Source organism: Callospermophilus lateralis, chromosome 12 (assembly GCF_048772815.1).
Source record: "Callospermophilus lateralis isolate mCalLat2 chromosome 12, mCalLat2.hap1, whole genome shotgun sequence".
Lineage (NCBI taxonomy): Eukaryota > Metazoa > Chordata > Mammalia > Rodentia > Sciuridae > Callospermophilus > Callospermophilus lateralis.
Genome location: NC_135316.1, coordinates 74263426 through 74285349, shown reverse-complemented (window position 1 = coordinate 74285349; position 21924 = coordinate 74263426). Strand labels below are relative to the sequence as shown.

Genomic DNA, 21924 nt, shown 5'->3' with positions numbered 1-21924 from the left:
CCATGGGCGCTTAACCACTGAGTCACATCCCCAACAAATATGTTTTTATATTTTATTTAGAGACAGGGTCTTGCTAAGTTGCTTAGGGTCTCACTAAATTGCTGAGGCTGGCCTTAACCTCCCCAGCTGCTGGGATTATAGGTGTGTGCCATTGTGCCACACACCTATAAGGCCTGTTATTTCCTTTCTAATGAGTTTCTTCTCATTAAACCCTGAAGTATTTGTATATAGGAAATTTGGAAAATTCAGCATTAAAAGAACAGACAAAAGAAATTACTACAATCCAATACCTATAAGAAACTGCTCTTCTACTGAGTGCTGTTTTCCTGTGTGTCTATATGTATATATATAATTATGTTGTTTTCTTCTGTGCCTGTCATATTGTTTTTGTAATGGACTGTGCTATTTTCATTTAATAAAACAACATTCTTAAATGAATTTTATTACCTGTATAGCATCATACTATTTCAATCTATAAAAGTTTTTGTAACTCACATACCTGCTTGAAAATTTACAAATGTGTCTTCAAACAATCTACAGTCAAAAAGGGAAGTCCCAATTTCTTCATACTCTGGAGAGAGAAAAACATTTTCAGTATTAATTTTAAATAATTCATGTGTGCAGTTACACTTCAGAAAATAACCCAAAACAGGAGTAAACAGAATAGTCTTCTATTGTGGAACTTTGGGAAATGTAGAATCAAAACCTGGGGTGGGCAGCTATCTGTGCTTTAACAAGTCCTCCACATTGATTTTAAAGCAAAAAAAAGTTTTGAGAAGTGCTTGGTCTAGAGAAAATATTAGTTTTAGTTTTTTAATCTTGTCCTATAGAACATATTCTTTCAAATAAGTATATATTTTACATTGCTGCCTATAATAGATAAAGCTTTCCTTTATGAAATAACTTTAGTCTGAGCTTACAGATTTTATTCTATAGGTGTTAAGAAAGCTAAGGAACTATGTATTTATACCTTACAAACGGAACTTCAGTTTTCCCAAGAGTTCTTCAAGAAACTTAAGAAAGTTTGTATTTAACTAAAACACACATTGATCAAAACATTTAAATTTCTTCCATACATTAAATTTTGAGTAAACATAGAGGGCACTTGGTTTATTTAGGAAACAACTTGAGTTACATCAGTACTGTAACCTAACTGTTCTCAGCACTTAAATTCAGGTGCACAGGGGGCCACCATGTGGCCACCTTGGCTCTAAATGTGCCCACACACCTGCATGCACTCATGGGAACTACATCACAACTGTTAGGGCATTTGAATTAAACTACTGAGTTTATCTACATTCTTTTGATTTATAATAGATAGCAGACCTTATACACAACAATTTTTATTAATGCAAAGGGAAAATGTTTTTTTCCTTATTTCGTCTGTTTTACATCTAGGTCTGTGAAAAGTCTCTGTACTGGGAAATTTAGTACCTGATTCTGAAGTAGTTTCATCCATGAGTCTTTCTTGAATCAAATGAAGTTTATCTAATATTTCTTCAAATAAGTCATTAAGAAGTCCTGCTTCCTTACATTTCTTAAGAAAAGGTGTTTTCACAATTGCATCTAATAAGGAAAACATTATTATAAGTAATGGTCTTAAAGGGCAGCTAATCATACCACTTTATGGTTACTTCTTCAAACTTTGTCTAGTGACTGATGAACATAATTAGTAAATAACACACAACACCTTTATCAGTGAATGAAGTGTTATAAAAGAAAACTTTGCTTATAATAACTATATAAATTAAGAAGAATTTCTAAAATTTAGCTTCAAATCCTGGAGATGACAACCTGCCCTTTTTTTTTTTTTTGTCAATTACTATGTCACTTTCCTTACTAGCCAATGATTTTTTTAAGTTGTCAATGGATCTTTATTTTACTTATTTATACACAGTGCTGAGAATCGAACCCAGTGCCTCACACATGCTAGGCAAGCGCTCCACCTCTGAGCTACAACCCCAGCCGTTCATCTACAAAACTCCTTATTTTATAAGAAATAGTGTGTGGGGTGGCACATTACTGGGTTCTGAGCTCAGGCAAGACTAGCTTCTTTATTAGGAAGTATATCCTCATACTGAGAAGCAACGCCCAATCCAACCCAACTTATTTACATGGTGGGGTGCTAATGGACTAAACGGCTGAAATACCGAAGAGTCAACATTTTTACAAGTACTGGAGACTGTGTTAAGCTGTCGCTGAGCACAAACCTGGGTAGCCGCTGTTCTTTTCTTTCATTGGTTTTATGAATCTATTGAACGTTGTCATCTCGGGTTGCTAAAGGGAGAGAAAAATCAAGATTGTACTGTTGGCATTTAATACATAAAAGCCAATCCACTGTGTATAATTAAATGCATTTTAATGGGAAAATGCATTTAATTATACATGCCTTATATTCTTATGTAGATTTTTTTAAAAAAAGTTATTTTAGTTGTAGATGGACACAATACCTTTTTTATTTTTCATATGGTGCTGAGGATTGAATCCAGTACCTCACATGTGTTAGGTGAACACTCTACCACTGAGCTACAACCTCAGCCCTTCATGTGTAGATATTTTACTTATAAAACAAGGTATTTGAGAAATGTGTGTGTGTGTGTGTGTGTGTTTGGTATTGGGGTTAGAACCCAGGGGCCCTTAACCACTGAGTCTCGTCCCCAGCCTTTTTTGATTTTTTTGAGATGGGTCTTGCTAAGTTTCTGAGGCTGGGGGAGAAACATTTGTTTTTTGAGATAGTTATGTTGCCCAAGCTGACCTTGAGCTCCTGGGTGCAAGTAATTTTCCCGTCTCAACCTCCTGAGTAGCTGGGACTACAGGCAAGCCACCTCACCAGCTTGAGAAACACCTCTTGAATAATAGCAAGTAGTAGAGGCTGCTGGCTCATATTAATTTGGCTTATATGAGCTGATGTTAATACTAGTTAAAATCCTGTAAGTATTTCATATACTTTATAGTCTAGAAAATTATGAGAATTACAAACAAGGTTATATTGGATCATGTAGCTGGGAAATATTGACTGTACCAGTGCTCAGCTATATCTTCAGCTCATGTAAGGACCTAAGCACTCTATAGTCAGATGTTCTAACCTGGTGTTAGAAGCTGTGGGAATAATGTCTCCTTCAGAACTTCCAGCTTCTCCTTACTAATTTCATCATTAAGAATTATCTAAAAGCTTTCTGAATAAGGGATTCTTCCCAAAAGGGCATCCTCAGGCGCAATCTCAGGTTTATCTAGTCAGACAACTCAAAGGAAGCTGCTGTCTATTCCAGTGAGTTGGAAAGTACATTTCACCTGAAATTCAGAATGGTTTAAATAAGGACATTGTTTAAAGAAATTTAAAGCTGTAAGAAAATTTAAGTCAAATTACCGGTACATGAATGCCTGTTGGGAGTCTTTTCTTCCTTCCTCGTTTTCTTTTTACTCCATCAGCTAAAAATATAAATCACTTAAGTTGGAATACATAAAGGAAAAGATTGACTACATAACATAAAATTCGGAAAAGCCAGAAGTTATTACAAAGTCAAAAGATCCAGCAAACAGACTAAGCATTTTCAACATACAGAAAAAAGGGCTTTTTTAAATATTTATTTTTTAGTTATAGGTGGACACAATGTCTTTATTTTATTTTTATGTGGTGCTGAGGATCAAACCCAGTGCCTCACACATGCCAGGCGAACACTCTACCTCTGAGCCACAAACCCAACCCTTAAAGGGCTAATTTTTAAAATATAAAATGATCTTAATGAATATGAAAAGGAAATAACTGAGTAGTAAAACTGGTATATGGAGAACTCTTCAGGAAGCAGAATCACTGAATAGAAAAGTGAATAAAGTAGATCATAGAAAACAACTGGTGAAGGGTTGGGATAGTGGCTCAGCGGTAGAGCACTCGCCTAGCATGCGTGGGGCCCTGGGTTCGATCCTCAGCACCACATAAAAGTGAATGGAATAAAGGTATTGAGTAAGAAAAAAAATGGTGAAAAGATATACAAAGTAAAAAGTTTTCACATATCAGACTGATAAAAATGTTTAATATACAATATTTGCAGTGATTTGGGTAACTGTACCACAGATATAATCTCTATGGAAGATAAGTAGCCACAAGTTATCCAGAGTTTGTTTATATTCTTTGAATCAGTAATTTTACTTTACAGTGTAGTGCTGAGGATCGAACCCAGAGCCACACACAGGTGAGACAAGCGTTCTACCACTGAGCCACAATCCCAGCCCCACATTATGTTTTTTAAAACTTACTGTTCTCTGTCAGTAAACACTGATTAAGAGCAATCTCTTAGGATCAAAGTTCAAGGCTAGCTTCAACAACTTAGTGAGGCCCTAAGCAACTCAGTAAGGTCAACTCAGTAAGACCCTGTCTTAAAGGCTGGAGATATAGTTCAGTGGTAGAGCAAGCCTGGATTCAATGTCATATCACATTGTGCACAGAGAAACTGACAAATTTTATAGGTATGTATGTACAATTTTGACTCAAAAATTTGTATTTTAATTCAGTGAAGCAAGTAAATGACTATTCCATGTCTTACATAAATGTTTGGTTTTCTTTAACCCCACAATACTGAGATTGTAGAGACTTACCACTCTGAGCATTGGTTGGTGATCTGGGAGCATGATGTTGGCATAACACCCTGAAAATATGCAATTCCAAAGAATCATTAAATCTTTTAATAAACAGTTTTCAAATACAATGTCAATTTCCTTGTGATTTAAAAAGGTACTAAATTTTCATAATTGCTACTCTTTAAGTGTTAACTTTTTAAAATATTTATTTTCTAGTTATACATGGACACAGTATCTTATTTTTATGTGGTACTGAGGATTGAACCCAGTGCCTTAAGCATGCTAGGCAAGTGCTCTACCTCTGAGCCCCTTCACTGTTAACTGTTAAGAGAAATGCTAAACCAGTGTAAAATTAACCCACATCAAGTGCGGATGAGTCTGTTAGATATCTTCTCTGCCCTCTGAATCTTAAAAAGATTATGTTCTCTGAAGGAGTAGTTGAAGTCTTTGAACAGTACTGTTTCATACTCAGTGGTTAGGGGGTATTTGACTATACAAAGATACCTAAAGATCCAAAATCTTATGAAATTTCCACGAGACTACACAAAGCTTGATTTTCAACAATAGCACAAAAGTGCACACATTAATTTATGAAAAATTAATGGCAGATTTCCAGATCTTATATCTAACCTACTAGAGATGAAGTGAGAACTGTGCAGATCCTGTTTTCTTCCTGCATTTCTTCTGTCTCAGTTGCAGCTACTTCTCCCTTCTTTTCCTATTGAGGCTGATGGTCAGGATGCTGTGCTTCCTCCCATCTTCCACCAGGTCCCACCTCCTCTATGCCACCTTCCCAGCAATACCCAGCTAGCCCCTCACTCAAGTTTCTTCCAAGCACATTTTTCATTGACTTAATTCATTAGCTCTAATATAAACTCAGTGAGTTTTCCCCAACTTCTTAAGAGAGTCATGACTTCAATTACTTTTGTTTTGATCTTATGTTCAAAGTCTTTGTAAAAAAGTTATATAAAATGGGCCCTTTGTAAAGATTTAAAAAAAAAAGTGAAATCTGAGCACAACCTGAGTTTCTTAGCAAATTGAATATTAAAAAAAAAAGTACAAAGTTAAGCTGGGCTGTAGCACATGCTGTTAACCAGTGGCTCAGGAGGATTGTGATTTCAAAGCCAGCCTGAGCAATTTAGTGAGGCACCTGGCAACTCAGTGAGACTCTGTCTCTAAATTAAAAAAAAAAAAAAAAAATTATATATATATGTATGTCTGAGGTTGTGGCTCAATGGTTCAGTGCTTGCCTAGCATGTGTGAGGCACTGGGTTCGATCCTCAACACCACATAAAAATAAAGGTATTGTGTCCATCTACAATTAAAAAAAAATACTTAAAAAAAAAAAGTACAGGGGCTGTGGCTTAGTGGTAGAGCACTTGCCTCTACCACTGGGGCACTGGGTTTAATCCCTACACCACATAAATTAATAAGATATTGTATCCATCTATAACTAAAAAAATAAAAAGTACAGTCCTAATGTCTCAAGTGACAAATGTAACTTGCTCAGACTCATTTAAAATTATTTTGGAAACTTCTTTCAATGGCAGGCTTACCCACATTGTTTTAGAAGATATGGCCCCTAAATCTGAAGATGAACTGGTGTGGTAAAGAGCAAGGGACTCAGGATCCCTGACACCAGCTCTGCCACTTATCAACTGTGTGACCCAAGGAAAGTTCCTAAGTGGCCCCGGGCTTTATCTGTAAATAGGGATAATAGTGGCTACCTCCCTGGACTGACTGACATAACATTAGTATAGCACTTTGAGTTTGCGTGGCAAAAAGTGGTTATTAAATAAGTTAATAAAAGTGCCTGGGACACTTAGGTAAGGGGATCCTACTCAGATCTGAGTAGCATTTTTTAAAAAAATCACTTTATGAACAAATCTTACAAAAACTTTAAAAAAATGCTCTCATAACACCAATCCTATTACTCAGAACAGGTAGCTATTTACTAGTATAACAGTGGAAATTACATTTATTCCACATACAAGACTGGAGACATCAACTGATGAGCCTGTGGCTATATAAGTAAAAAACTACTTCCTGTGTCAGAAAAGAACAGCTTTGAACTGGTCCCTATTTCCTGCTTCCCTTTAGGCCACTCATGTCACTATCACAAGTGATGCTTTTTACCAGGAAGGACAGTTTGCAGGGAAACTTATAAAAGCAAAACTAAACCTTGTATTGTTTTTCTGTGATACTGAGAAAAGGTGTTATAAAGTTTAGTTCCCAACTGGGTATCCCCCTGTCTTGTCATTTGAAAATCAGTTATATAAATTTAGCTTTTAAAGTCTCTGTCTTAATTTTCCTATTCCTATCCCAATCCCCCAAACGTAGGTTTAAAACTGTTGTGTTAAATACTTATAAATCCCTCGAGCTCCATCAGCCTGTGGAAATGCGTTGTCCTTTCTGGCACAGAAAAAGTGGTAGTTCTTGGCACAAGTTTTTAAGTCACATCCCACGGTGGCTCCTCTTTCACGACACAACGTGCATTTCTACAGAAGAATAGGTTTTACTAAATAAGATCTAGTTTTTCATAATCTTTGTTAAAATTTAAAAATATCATTAGATGTTATTTAAGCTAGCAGTCTTATATTTTTATCCTGGACATCACTGGTAAAGTTTCATCCTTCTTACAAACATTAGATACTATTTACATTTGGCTGCTCACTTGAAAATTTTAGCAAAACCTCAACTAGTGAATGCTTGGCCTGGACCGTTCCATAATGATCCCATTAAAAGCAGAAAATGCTTTTTCTTTCAAAAATCAATGCCTTTTTAAAAGAGATTTCCAAAAATCAGAATTGGCAAATTTATCCAGCTCGAGGAGGCTACTGGTCCTGAAGGGTATAGGAACCCGAGACAAGAGCAGCTCCTGGCGGCCTGCCTGGAATCCCAGGTAGTCATGAGGCTGAGGCAAGAGGATCCAAGTTCAATAAGAGCCAGTCACTTCTCTTAGATTCCTGTCTGGGGTTACATTAACTGTCTATAGGGTTGCTATTGAGGATAATGTGAGATAAAATAAAGGAAACTTCTTTGGAATCTATGTAGTAGAGCTTCCCCCCAAAAAAACAAACCAAAAACCCCAATTGAGCCATGTTTTTCTTAGTTTAGCTTATCTGATCCCTTGCTTTTATTTCTCAATCTGGTATTTTATTGAAGGTGGTGTAGACATGGTTAGGCAGACACTGTGTGGCCCCCGAAACCTGAGTGGTTTAGGGAATCCAGCTATGACCAAGGCTGATTAGGATCATTTTCTGGCTGAATGACTGGTGGCCCAGTAAGACCATCTTGCAAAACAGATGGCTCACACAATTCCCCAACATCAGCACAAGCAAACGTGTAAATAAAGACAGTTCAGGGCTGGGGATGTGGCTCAAGTGGTAGCGCGCTCGCCTGGCATGCGTGCGGCCTGGGTTCGATTCTCAGCACCATGTGCAAGCAAAGATGTGTCCACCGATAACTAAAAAATAAATATTAAAAAATAAAAAAAAAAAAGTTCAAATGTAGGTGAGAAATAAGATTAAGATAAAAGGTAGGATTCCAAGTCAGACCATAAAAGAATGAAAATTTAATTGGGGGGACCAAAAACTCTCCCAAATAAATTTTAAGTGGATTAAAACTCTAATTATGAAAGCAAATTAGGAAATAAAGGGGAAAGAAAAAAAGGATGATGTGTGGTAAAGGAAGGCTATCTAAGGAAGGTAGAAAACCCAGAAGCCACAAAGAAAAAGACAGATCTGACTATATAAAAAATTTAAACTTTCATATTTATGGCGACATATACTATTTGAAAAATTTAAGACAAGGAAAAAGATGGAAAGAAAAATGTTTGCAGCCAGATGCAGTGGTTCATGCCTGTAATCCCAGTGGCTCGGGAGCCTCAGGCAGGAGAATTCAAAGTTCAAAGCTGACCCCAGCAATTTAGCAAGGCCCTAAGTAACTAGCAAGTCCCTACTCAAAAAATAAAAAGGGCTGGGGATGTGGAGCAGTGGTAGAGAACCCTGGTTTCAATCCTTAGTACCAAAAAAAACCCAAAAAACCAGCACCAACAAAAAAATGTTCGAAGAATATTAGATACAGGGTTAAGATAATCCACAGGAAAATGGTAACAGGCAAATCCCAAAAGAAATACAAATGGCAATAAACATTCATTTGCTTAAAGTCTTTGCAGATGTACAGTATTTATTGTAGCTCTGCTGTGGCAGACATTGTTGAAGGATAAGGGGTAAGACAGTGGACTAAGTAGAAGGTACCTGTCCCCATGAAGTGTATATTCTAGTGAGGAGGGGGTACAATGATTAAATAAAGCAAATTTAAAAACATCTCATGGTGGAATGGGGATATAGCTCAGTGGTAGAGTACTGGAGTGCCTGCCTAGCATGTGAAAGGGTTAGATCCCTGGCACTGCAAAAACCCCCAAACAAAAATATAAAAACACCTCATAGAAGGGTTTATGCATTGTATCTAACTAAAATAAAAAAAAATGACAGTGTCATTGGGTCCCTACTTCAGATTGGGTGGTCAGTAAAGTATCACCTAAGGTGGTGATAGAGAAGGTTGGAATAATAAGAGCTCCTGGCCTGCAAGAAAGCAGGGAGAAAGATAGTCTAAGCAGAGGCCCTTCATCCTTGTGGCAAGAATGAGCCTCCTAATGGGCAAGCTCACCAGAAAGGCAAGAGGAAGGCCTCTTGATACAGCAGGTGAGTGGGCCAGGGGAGAGTCTCATAAGGGCAGGGTCATGGAGGGCTTACAAGCCAGAGTACAGCAAAGTAATTTTATCTTTGTTTAAGGGGAACATAAACTGACCAGTATTTTTAAGAGATCAATCTGCTGTATGGAGAATGAGCCGGGTAGGATAGCAGGAAGAAATCAGGGTATCAGCAATCTTCAGCGACCTTTGAGAGAGCTAGACCAGTGATTTCAGTGGATTAATGATGCCAAGACAGAAGTGGGTAGACAGTGCAGTATGTCTAGGAGGATTGCTAATGCTAATGGGCTTGATGTTGTGCAGGGATGTGATGAGGGAGAGATCATTCTTAGACTTCTGCTTTGGGTAATGGATGAATCGCGGTGCTACTTACTGTGGTGAAGAAGGAATAGATTTGGATGGGGTGGATTGTGTTATCAGCCAACTTAATATAAGATGCTTTTGTTATCTATGGAAATGTGTCAGGTTAGTAGACTGGAATTCTAGTGAGGGGACAGGGCTGGAGATACACAGCCAGGGCATGAGGGGAGAAGTAGCCTGAAAAGTGGTGCAATGGTGCATGCCTGTAATCCCAGCATTCGGGAGGCTGAAGCAGAAGGATCACAAGTTCTAGGCCAGCCTCAGCAACCTAGCAAGGCCCTAGGCAACTTAGTGAGATCCTGTCTCAAAATAAAAAATAAAAAGGGCTGGGCATGTGGCTCAGTGGTTAAGTACCCCTGGGTTCAATTCCTGGTTCCATTCCTGCCCCCCCCCACCCCACCCAAAAAAAAAAAAAAAAAGGTACTTCAAGACACAGGGTGTGGACAACTGGGAAATTGTCAACTTGGGGTTGGGAGGTTGGAGCAGGGTGAGGTTTTAAAGAGAGATGACAGGATGTGAAACAGGAAATATAGAGGGTGGAGGGTGAAGCAAACATACAAGCGAAATGATGAGGAACCTTCTGATGTTTGCAGCCATGAATCTAAGTCAGTCACTATATTTGTGGGTTTTCTCCATCTCTTCAACTGCTCAAGTGCTGGTGCTACTAGGTTTATGCAGACAACAGACAGGTTTACGCAAGGATGGGACTTTACCAGGTCAACAAAGAAGTGGTGCAGGGGGGTGGTGGGAGAGCGTGGTTGGGGTCTGGAAGACACTGCAGAAGTAGACCATGGTGATGAGGTGTGGCCACAGATTGCAAAAGGAAGAACTGTCAGGGGAGAGTAATGAGAGGCCCGAAGAGAAATAATGTTCAATCTCTCCAGTGACCAGGGACCTGTGAAATGAAGTTTTCTATACTTGGCAAAAATAAGAATAGTGACACTCATTTTGTCAAACTTTCTTTGACCATTTTGTCAGTTCATATCCAGCAACAGAAAGGTCATCCCCACACATGGAATAAGAGGCCTTCTTTCATCCACTATACAAAGAAGTATAAATCAGTACAACCTTTCCCAGGGGATGGTTTGTCAGCACAGTTCTTTTTTTTTAATATATATATTTTTTAGTTATACATGGACACAATATCTTTTATTTGTGTATTCATTTTTATGTGGTGCTGAAGATCAAATCCTGTGCCTCACATGTGTGAGGCAAGCGCTGTGCCACTGAGCCCCAGCCCACAGTTCAACATTTTTACAGGAAATTCTGACTGAGCAGTGTCATTTCTAGGAGTCTGCACTACAGAAATGCTCAAGCAAGCACACAAGGATATATATGCAAAGATGTTTGTTGCAACATTACTTACTTTGGTGAAAACTCAGTATAGATTCATTATTTAACAAGGGAACAATTTTATGACTTATGGCACACTTTACAGAAATCCAGGGGTTCAGTAAAGAGAATAAATACCATGGAATCACATGCTTATAGTTTTGCAAACTGCCTTCTCCATACTTCGGTACATCCTGTTCCCTCTCTTGGAATTCCCTGCCCATCTTTCTTTTTACCTCTCCACCATACACTAGGACGGGGGTCCAGAAGGCCAGCTGTAGGGAAGATTCTACCCAGTCAAGGCACTTACTCTGTACTAATGCTGCCCAACCTTGACCTCAGGTGACTGCACTCCTCTCTCCTTTATCCTCCACTTGCATCCCAAAGTCTGCAAAACCCCCCAGGTATACCCAATCCTTCTGCATATTACGCCTTTAGTCAGCTGCCCTCATTCTTCAGCCTGGGTTTTTCCTTCATACGTAGACAATCTATAGAATCTAATGGTGGGTTTCCTTAAATCTACCCAATTGACTCCACTGAAATCCACTAACAAAGAGCACAAAAATAATCTTTCAGTTACTTTCTAATTAGAGGAATATCTACTCACTCAATTTATCACTCCCAAAGTCCTTGAATGGACTCCAGTGGCCTCCCTATCACTTTATCAACATGAATTATATACCAGTATCCAATCTCCTATAAACACCCAGGGCAGGATCCATACACTCTGTTTTTATGCCTTGTTTTAGGATCTGCTAGTGTTATGTAAGCTGAGAAAGCATAATTTGTCAAATTCCATCTAGACTGTTCTCTCTTCACTCTGGACTTTCCATTTCTTCTGTTTACAAAATGGGCATCATTAGGTCTGAGCTGGGAGTTTTCAAAGAACAATGTATGTAACGCTTACTTGCAGGACGTTGCTGATGTTGACATTTTACAAAGAATAAATGTTGGTTCTTTGTCATTAATCTTACCATGATTGTGGAAGGTTGTGAGGCACTCATACTTACTATCTTGCTTGCTAAGCTGTGAGTGCCTTTCACAGGAAGTCTGTGGGCCTAATGGACCCAGGAGGAGAACCCCTCAGCATTCTGTCCTTCCCAGATAGCCCCCTGATGACTTTGGCACCAAGGGTAGATCCTGATAAGTTATGGCTGCCCCTGGCAACTGATGCAGAAAGACAGTTTAAGATCAAATTAGAATTCCAGAGGCTTCTTATTCCATGTGTGAGGATGAGCTTTCTCTTTTGCTGGATATAAACAAAAAAGTATGATGTTCCAGGTACTACATGCAGCCATCCTACAGCCAGAAAGGGACAAGTTGATGCTGGGGACCAGGAAGGCAGGGGGAAGAAAATGGGCCCCTGATGACATCATTGATGTACTAAGGTTGGTATTTTCTCTGGTTAAGCATCCTCCTTGTTAAAGCCAGTCTGAACCAGGGTTTCTTCTACTTACAGCCAAAAACATTCTAATTCATATCTACTATACTAATGCAGCCTGGTAGTTTATTTTAAAATACTAATCTTCCGGGCTGGGGTTGTGGCTCAGTGATAGAGTGCTCGCCTAATACGTATGAGGTACTAGATTCAATCCTCAGCACCACATAAAAATAAATACATAAAATAAAGTCATTGGGGCTGGGGCTGGGGTGTAGCTCAGTGGAGGAACACTTGCCTGGCACATGTGAGGCCCTGGGTTCGATCCTTAGAACCACATAAAAATAAATAAAATAAAAGGCATTCTGTCCATCTACAACTACAAAAAACAAAATTAAAAAAATAAAGTCATTGTGTCCATCTGCAACAAAAGAAAAAATATTAAAAAAAAATCATTAAACTTCTTCAGCTCTCTAAAATGCTTATCTATCTCTAGTTATCAATTAAATCACTTTGTTTTGCATGCAACCCCAAGAGTATGGTCATCCTGTGTGAATAATAAAATCATTTCTACTTACCAACTTTCTTCCTCTCTGGATTTCTTTCTTTACTGATTCCACATCAAAATTTCTATCACAATTATGTGGATCATGATCCTCACATTCCACAAGGGCTGAAGAATATAGCTGCAGATAGGAAAACAAACAAACAAACAAACAAAAAACCAGTATACATAAAGTAGTATTGAAAGCTACAGGCCAGAAAACGGTACTAAGAAACACTCACCAGGAGTGGAAGATGGATTAGAGGGTAGAATAGTGACCACTTTTCGGGGTTATAAGCACACCACAAGCCACCCTGCTGCTCTGGGTGTGATCCTGCACCCCAGGCAAGTTTTATATTACGTAACTCTGACTCCCACTGGCTAATTGGACCTGGGTGGGCCCTGATGCCAAGTTGGACCAGATTCTCTATCCTTGGAGTGTGGCGTAGGCTCTGAGCTATAGTGAAAGCAACACGATTCAGTATGCAGAGAAATAAAAACAGAAACAAGGACATGAGAAAGGATACTCCTGGTGGCTTCCCAGCTCTTACTTCTTCGACCTGCCTGCATCTTGGCCTTCAGGAGCCTTGAAATGCCCTGTAATCTCGTTACAAATGTTTTCATGTTTAGGCTGGCTCAAATTTCTGTGGGTCATTTGAATTAAAAGAGTCCAACCTACTTTCTCAATTGAAGATCAATATGTCACATATATTCAAATAACAAAGGGCATAAAAAACATAAGAGAAAAATTTTTGTGGCACTGGCATAGGCAAAGATTTCTTACAAAAAGCAGAAGCCATAAAAAAAATTTAATAAATTGGACTTAATCAAAAACTTCTTGCTCTTTGAAAAATATTGCTGAGAAAATAAAAAGACATGCCAGAGACTGAGATGTATTTACAATACACCTTTGTTTTGTTGTTGGTACTGGGAACTTAACTCAGGGGCACTTTACAACTAAGCACCTCCAGCCCTTATTTTTTATTTTCAGACAGGGTCTCACCAAGTTGCTGAGAGCATTGCTAAATTGTTGAGGCTGGCCTTGAACCTGTGATCCTCTTGCCTCAGCTTCCCAAATTGCTGGGATTATAGGCATAATCCACCACCACACCATACCTGGCTAAAATACATCTAGCTGACAACGTACACTCATAAAGAAAAAACTTAAAACTCAATAATAAGACAAATTAACAATGGGCAAGGATGGGGCTGTCACTCCGTGGTAGAACACTTGTTTAACATGTACAAGGCCCTAGTTGCTGGGCTCCATCCCCAGTACCACCAAAAAAGGGCGAGATTTGAACAGATACTTCATAGAAGATTCAGTGAATAGTGAATTAAGCACATGAAAAGATGCCCAATATTATTAGCTCTCAGGCAAATTAAAACCACAAGATATCACTCTATGCCCAACAGACTGGCCCCAATTTTAAAAAACTAATAATATCAAGTGTTGCCAGTGGCACATGCCAGTAAATCCCAGTGGCTTGGGAGGCTGACACAGGAGGATTACAAGTTCAAAGCCAGCTTCAGCAACTTAGTGAGACCCTGTCTCAAAATAAAAAATAAAAAAGGATATTTCAAAATATATTCTACTGTCATGTATAATTTAAAAGAACAAATAAAAACATCTAAAAAATAAATAAAAATTAAAAAGGGCTGGGGATGTGGCTCAGTGGTAAAGTGCCTGAGTTAAATCCTCAGTACAAAAAAAAAAAAAAAAGAAAAGACAAGACCAACTATGGATGAAGATGTGGAACAAATGAAACTCATAGACATTGTTGGTAGATGTGTAAAATGATAACTTTTTTTGTTACCAAACTCAGGGCCTTTTGTATTGTAAGCAAGTATTCTACCACTGAGCTATCTATTCCTAGCCCTCAATTTTCCTTTTCTATTCTTTTTGAGATAGGGTCTTCCTATGTTTTTTTTTTTTTAATATATTTATTTTTTAGTTATAGGTGGACACAATATCTTTATTTTTTTGGGCTGGGGATGTGGCTCAAGCGGTAGCGCGCTCACCTGGCATGCGTGCGGCCCGGGTTCGATCCTCAGCACCACATACAAACAAAGATGTGGTGTCCGCCAAATACTAAAAGATAAATATTAAAAAGTTCTCTCTAAAAAAAAAAAAAATCTTTATTTTTTATTTTTATGTGGTGCTGGGGATCAAACCTAGCGCCTCATGTATGCTAGGCAAGCACTCTACCGCTGAGCCCCAGCCCCAGCCCAGGTCTCCCTATGTTGCCCAGGCTCTTCTCAAACTTGTGGTCTGAAGCAATGCTCTTGCCTCAATCTCCCAAGTAGCTGGGACAAGCATACACCACCTTGCCTGGCTCTAAAACAATAACTTTTGAAGTCAAAAGCACACTTATTTTATGACACAGCAATTCTACTGCTAGATATTTAGTCAAAAGAAATAAAAGCATCATTTCCACATGAAGACGTATTATCATAATAGTCTCAAACTAGAAATAATACATATGTCTATCAATAGGTGAACAGATAACAAATTGGGACATATTGATACAATGAAATATAAAAAGGAAAAAATACTGTCATCCCTCAATATCCTCTGGGGAATAATTCCAGGACTTAACCTCAATTAGATACCAAAATCTTCCAGTGCAAAGTCTCTTATATAAAATGGTGCAATATTTGCATATGACTTATGTATATCCTCCCATATACTTGAAATCATCTCTAGATTGCATACAGCATCTAAAATAATGATTTGTAATTAGATGAAATACTATACTGTTTTTGTTTTTGAGACAGGACTATGGGCATGTGCCACCACGACAAACTTCAAAAATTACCGAACAATTTTGAAACTCATAAAAGGCCTAAATTGAAGAGACAGACCCTATTTTTTTTAAATACTTTTTTTTTTAGTTGTTGATGGATCTTTAATTTATTTATTTAGATGTGGTGCTGAGAATTGAACCTAGTGCCTCACACATGCTAGGCAAGTACTCTACCACTGAGTTACAACCCCATTCTGAGAGAGATCCTATTAATGGATAGAAAGATTCATATTATGAAGGATCTAATTTTACCCAAATTCATCTATAAATTAAATACAACTCTAATCAAAATTCCAATGGGAGTCTTTGTGAAATCTGAGAAAAAAAATCTCAAAGTTCAAAGCACCAAAATAAGAGCCAAGGCTTATTTTATTTTTCTTTGAGGTACCAGGGATTGAACCCCATAGCCTTCAATGAAGTAGATCCTCAGTCCTTTAAATTTTGAGACAAGATATCACTAAGTTGCCCAGGTTGGCCTCAAACTTATTATCTTCCTGTCTCAGTCTCGAAAATAGCTGGGATTGTAGGCATGCACCACTGTGCCCAGTTAAGAGCCAAGACTCATGATAAAGCCATAATAATTAAAACTGTTGCCATCAGCTCAGCAATAGCAACAGAAACAGATCCTTGCAAATGAGATTTGATACTGCCAGCATCCTGGGTAAGTGTAAAAGTTCTAGAATTAGACTCTTGAGAATTTTGGCTGTCATTTACAGTTGTGGGACCTTGGGAAAGTGACAATCTCTCAGTGCCTCAGATGTTTCATCTTTAGCTTAGGAAGAGTAATGGTTGCAGTGAGGATTAACATTTCAATGTAGGTAAAGCTCCCAAAACATTACCACACACATACTAAACAACAGTTATCATTTCTTTGAGATGTTGTTTTTACTTAAAATAAAAAAATAGAAGATAAACATTATTCACGAATGGTGGTATGACAACTGGTGTGAAAAATGAATGGTGGTATGACAGCTGGTGTAACTTGGTGGTGGAGTGCTTACTTATCATAATGGGTTCAATCCCCAGAACCACAAAACAGACAGAATGGAGAGAAAAATTGTCAATTATATGGAAAAATAAAATTAATTTCTACTTTATGTAATAATAATATTTCAGTAAAATTAAGAAACTAATAAGAAAAGCAAGATTTAAAAACTTATGGGGAAAAAAGAATCTTAGCAGAAAACAATTTCTTTGGTTAAAAAAAACTCACCAATTCTATAAAGGAAAATAATTATGACTTTAACTGAATTATGAACTTCTGACAGAAAATGCCATAAATAAAATTAAATAACAAATAATAAAGCTTTACTATTTTTAATGAATACATATAAGCAAAAACAACATCTCAAAGATAAAACATAAAGCCTACCAACACCCAATGCACAGATATAGAAAATACAATGGACCATAAGCAGGAGAATTGATAATGCAATCCCCAGGAATGAGGGAGTGCAAGAGAGATACTATTTCAGGATGGGGTTGTGGCTCAGTGGTAAAGTGCTTGCCTAGCATGCATGAGGCACTGGGTTTGATCCCCGATATCACATTAAAAAAAAAAAAATAAGATGAAAGTATTGTGTCCATCTATAACTAAATTTTTTTTTTTTTTTAAAGATACCATTTCATGTGAATTGAGGGGGGGGAAATGACAACCTCATAATATGAAGTACTGGTAAGGATGAAGAGAAAAATACTCTGAAACAACAGTGGAAGTCAAATTTGCTACAATGTCTTTGGAGAGTAATTTGGCAAATTTAGTGAAGTGAAAACACCACTTCTCTGTTCCCCAGCAACTCCACTCTTAGCTATATTCCCTAGACAGAGAATTCTCACATGTATGAGGAGACCTAGATAATTGTTAGTCATAGAAAGAAAACCGGCAAAACCTAAATGCCCATTCACAGGTGAACAGTGGTCACACAATGAAACACTATTTAAAATGAAAGACTTACAACTATGTTTAGCACCATGGATAAATCTAAAACAAAATTATATCTGGGTGGAAGGTCTACAGATGTCTGTTATAGTTGAAATCTTTCATTAAGTTTTTTTTTTTTTTGTGTGTGTGTATGTGTTTTACTGGGGATTGAACCCAGGAGTGCGTTAGCACCAAGCTACACCTCCAGCCCCTTTTTAAAATTTTCATTTTGCGACAGGGTCTCCTCCCACTACACTGCCCAGGCTAGCCTCAAACTAGATTCTCCTGCCTCAGCTTCCCAAGTTGATGGCCTTATAGGCATGCATCACTGTGCCTGGCTTCATTAAACTATCTTTGAAGAAGCTTCTTCATCATAGTTCTCTTCGTGTGTTTGACAAGTTATAAATAAATAAAATTAAATGTAATCATAAGATAATAAGATCTGAAACCCTTTAAAGTTAGAAAACTATGTGCCACAATCTTCACTTAAAAGCCCAATGGCCAACTCCTCCTTAGTCCTTGTATTCAAAGCACCATTTATCTATTCAGCACCATTTATCTATTCTGGTATGTCCAGTCCCAAAACGACTCATGTAGTTTCACGTAAGTTTTCAAGTAACTTACCAAACAACATTCATGAGCAGCTATATTCTCTGATTGTGCAAAGTAGAGGACACTATACTCGAGATCTTTGGGGCAGAGTGCACATGTCCTTTTTTCCATCTTTTCTGCAACCTGAAAGATACCTATAAGTAACATCCCTGGTGAGAAATGGAAAAGTAGAATTTCGTCATCTGGACACATCTTCCTCCAGTCTTAAAGTAGAAGGCCGGGTCCTTATTTTTATAGTCTCAACTCCCCCAGAGACAAAAAATTGGGGACCCAAAGGGAAAAGTAACTTATTTTTTTTTTTTAAATATTTTTTAGTTGTAGTTGGACACAATACCTTTATTTTATTTATTTTTATGTGGTGCTGAGGATCGAACCTAGTGTCTCACACGTGCTAGGCGAGCGCTCTACTGCTAAGCCCCAGCCCCAGCCCCAACTTATTTTATATATATTTAAATGGGCTAAAGAAAAAAAAATTCATTTAAAATGTCTAAAAATTAGGAAAATCTTCATTTGAGAAACACAACCATGAAATTAAGCAGAAGCAAAGTTCTCAAAACATTGCCTTGCCCATAGCCAGCTTTCAATAATAATGACTGTCATTACAAATCAACAACAAGGATGTATTCAGGAAACCGTGCTCTGGTTAACTATCCATAACAAAACACAAATCATACCTCTAATATCATACTACATTCAAAAACAAATTCTGGGGGAATTAAAAAAGCAAATGAGTTATGTAACTTTGTGTGCTTTAATTCAACATTATGATTAGTCGGGAAAGAGACATAAAGGTAGGTCAGTTTTTTTAGGAGAGGAAAAGAAAAACAACTAAGGGGAAAAAGCTGGGAAGAGAAGGGAAGAGGCAGAGAGAGGAAGCAAAGAGCCAGTTGTTGGGAAGATTCCGACTAGAGTCAGTTAAGAGGCAAGTTTCTCTAATTTGTTAATTTGCTATTATTTTGGCCACAAGCATGAGACAATTTGTCTTGCTTCTTGCAGATTCTCATCCTCTTATTCCTTTGTTTTTTCTAAGTAGAAAACTGCTTTTAAGATGAGTACAGTGGGGCATGCATGTAATCCCAGCAACTCAGGAGGATGAGGCAGGAGGAACACAAAGTTCAAGGTCAGCCTGGGCAATTTAATGAGATTCTGTCTCAAAATGAAAAGAAAAAAGGCTGGTAATATAACTCAGTGGTACAGCATCCCTGGTTCAATCCCTAACACTAGCTCCTCCCTGCCAAAAGAACCCAAAACTGAAACTAAAACCAAAAAACTTACAAAGCACAGGCTTCAAAAAGACAGTGTCAGGCAGTTACATTATTAGTGCTAAAATTCCCTAGACTATCATGTTTCCCACAATAATATGTGACACTCTGTTATAGTTTGGATCTAGAATGTCTCCCAAAGGCTTGTGTGGTGAAGGCAGGCTTGGTCCCCAATTCAGCAAGGTTCAGGGGTGAGACTTTTGGGAAGTAGCTGGGACATAATGGCTCTGATTTAATCAATGGATTAATTCATTGATGGGTTCATAACTGAATGGATTATTGGAAGGTGAGGACATGTGATTGTAATTGAGCAGAAAAAAGCCACTGTAAGAGCCCGTGAGTCTTACCTCGAGTTTAATCATTGGTGCTGCAGACACACTCCAGGTCAGTTCATAGCAGTGTGGTGACCACCTCTGTATTTTCACATCTCACTAAAGGAGATGGGGCCTGGTTGGAGGAAGTAGGCCACTGGGGGTATGCCCTAGAAGGGTATATCTTGTCCCAGATCCATTTCTTATGTATTTGCTCTCTCCTCTTCCTGTCTGCCTGCCATGAGCTGAGAAGCTTTCCTTAGTTGGACCCTTCCAGCATGATGTTACTGCCTTGCCTCAAGCCTAAAACAAAGGAGCCAGCTCACCAAGGATTGAAACTCTCTGAAACCATGAGCCAAAATAAACCCTTCCTCCTTTGTTTTTCTTGGGTATTTTGTCACAGCCGGAAACTGACTAACAGAAGCTGGGGCTGTAGCTCAGTGGTAGAGTGCTTGCCTAACACGTATGAGGCACTGGGTTCGATCCTCAGCACTACTTAAAAATAAATAAAATAAAGGTATGGTGTCCATCTACAAGGGACATCTAAAAATATTAAAAAAAACAGTTGTCTGACAGACTATGCACCTACTCCTTATTGTATAAGAATTGAACACTTTAATTAAAGGTCCTCTTTTCTGTGCACAGCTGAAGGTCACCTGCAGACAGGTGTGTTGCATGGGCTGATACCTAAGCAGGGCCTCCAGCACTCACTCTGGGGGCTCTGTGCCCCATCTGATCTGCATTCCTAAGTATTTGGGCTCCTAGGACCCCAGCATGTGAGAATACAGAGGTGGTCACCACACTGCTATGAACTGACCTGGAGTGTGTCTGCAGCAACAATGAATAAACTCAAGTGGCATTTTTCTGCTCAACTACCCCTATATCACATTTCCTAAAAGATTTTAGCTCTTCTGGTTCATTTATTCTTCTAGACTGGAGGAAGGATGTAATTGGGGGAGTCTGTCACTTTGGGGGCTCTTACATAGGCAGGCAATCCTTCACTATCTTAACTCTCTATGTACATTATTTGGAACTTCTGGACCAAGTACATTTAGACAACTTGGTCCCTTAGCCATCTGAACTCAGGAACCATGTAGATTCAGATAGATTGGATACCTATAGGTGTGTCATGGGTGTTTGGGTTTTTAGGGACCAGCCCATTGGTCTCTATTAGTAGCTGAGGCTAAGAACCATGAAGATCAGCAGAGCCCCCCAGAGTCATCCTAGCAGATTTAGCAAGCCTGTGGACTCAACAGATTGACCCGACAAGATTATAGGATTTCAGAGTTCTCAAATATGGAACTGATCAGTAAGAAAGGGTCTACAGAATGAAGCTGCAGAAAAATTATAAGAAACTCAAATCACAGCAATGCGCCAGACTCTCCAGCAACCTGCAGGCCCACCATACCTGGGAACAGCTTGCTAAGGCTTCAACTTCTATAGGCCTATCCTCCCCAATCAATGCTCCTCTACCTAGAGCTGGTCTTAAGCCCATCAGAGAAGGGCAATCCACCACCAGGCAGAATCTGGGTGTAGCCAGGTAGGTGGCCAAGGAACACATTCTGCCACTTAAGAATAAAGGAAACAGATGGAATGAGATCTACTAACCTTTAACATTCATTTAAAAACCCCTTCTAGTAGGATATATTGTTATATGGTTATATTGTTGCCCTAGTTTGGGGCCCTTTCTGAAAAATGCTACAGCATCTGTGTTCTGGGGGTTTGACGCTGTCTATGCTTCCTGCTGAAGTCTTTGTGGTTGAATTCTTGACTTTTAACTAACTGCAAATCCTGATTTATCACCAGGCCATCTCAGACTTTCAGGATGCTCAGCAGAAGGGCAGCCCAGAACAGCTTCTTACTAAACAGCATTTTTTTTTTTTTTTTTTTGCTTAAATTACACTGTGTTTGTACTATCTGCAGTCAGCAAGTCTTGACTAACACTTAAATTCCCATGACTTGTGTGCACACTCATGTGTGTGCTGTTCTGGTGCAAGTGTGGAAGATGTACCTTGCCTGCTGTTTTCTGAGTCCATTCTGATAAGCTCATGTCCTTGCCTCTGCTTTCTCTGTCACGACTGTGCTCCAATCCTCCTGTTACTGACAGA

The 21924-nt window shown here is 38.6% G+C and overlaps 1 protein-coding gene across 4 annotated transcripts in view; it reads right to left on the bottom strand.

Moving 5' to 3' along the window:
* The window catches only part of Phf11 (PHD finger protein 11), a 44009-nt gene that overhangs the window by 20077 nt on the left and 2008 nt on the right, over positions 1–21924 (bottom strand). For all 4 annotated transcript variants that reach the window (XR_013092894.1, XR_013092895.1, XM_076872725.1 and 1 more), the window contains exons 2-9: positions 18256–18377; positions 12938–13045; positions 6940–7073; positions 4594–4643; positions 3368–3429; positions 2211–2277; positions 1435–1566; positions 500–571 (exon numbers count right to left, since the gene is read on the bottom strand). Coding sequence is in view for 2 of the 4 variants with exons in the window: in XM_076872725.1 (XP_076728840.1) it covers positions 500–571; positions 1435–1566; positions 2211–2277; positions 3368–3429; positions 4594–4643; positions 6940–7073; positions 12938–13045; positions 18256–18377 (747 nt within the window). In the remaining 2 variants the exon portion in view is untranslated. The remainder of the gene's footprint in view (positions 1–499; positions 572–1434; positions 1567–2210; positions 2278–3367; positions 3430–4593; positions 4644–6939; positions 7074–12937; positions 13046–18255; positions 18378–21924) is intronic.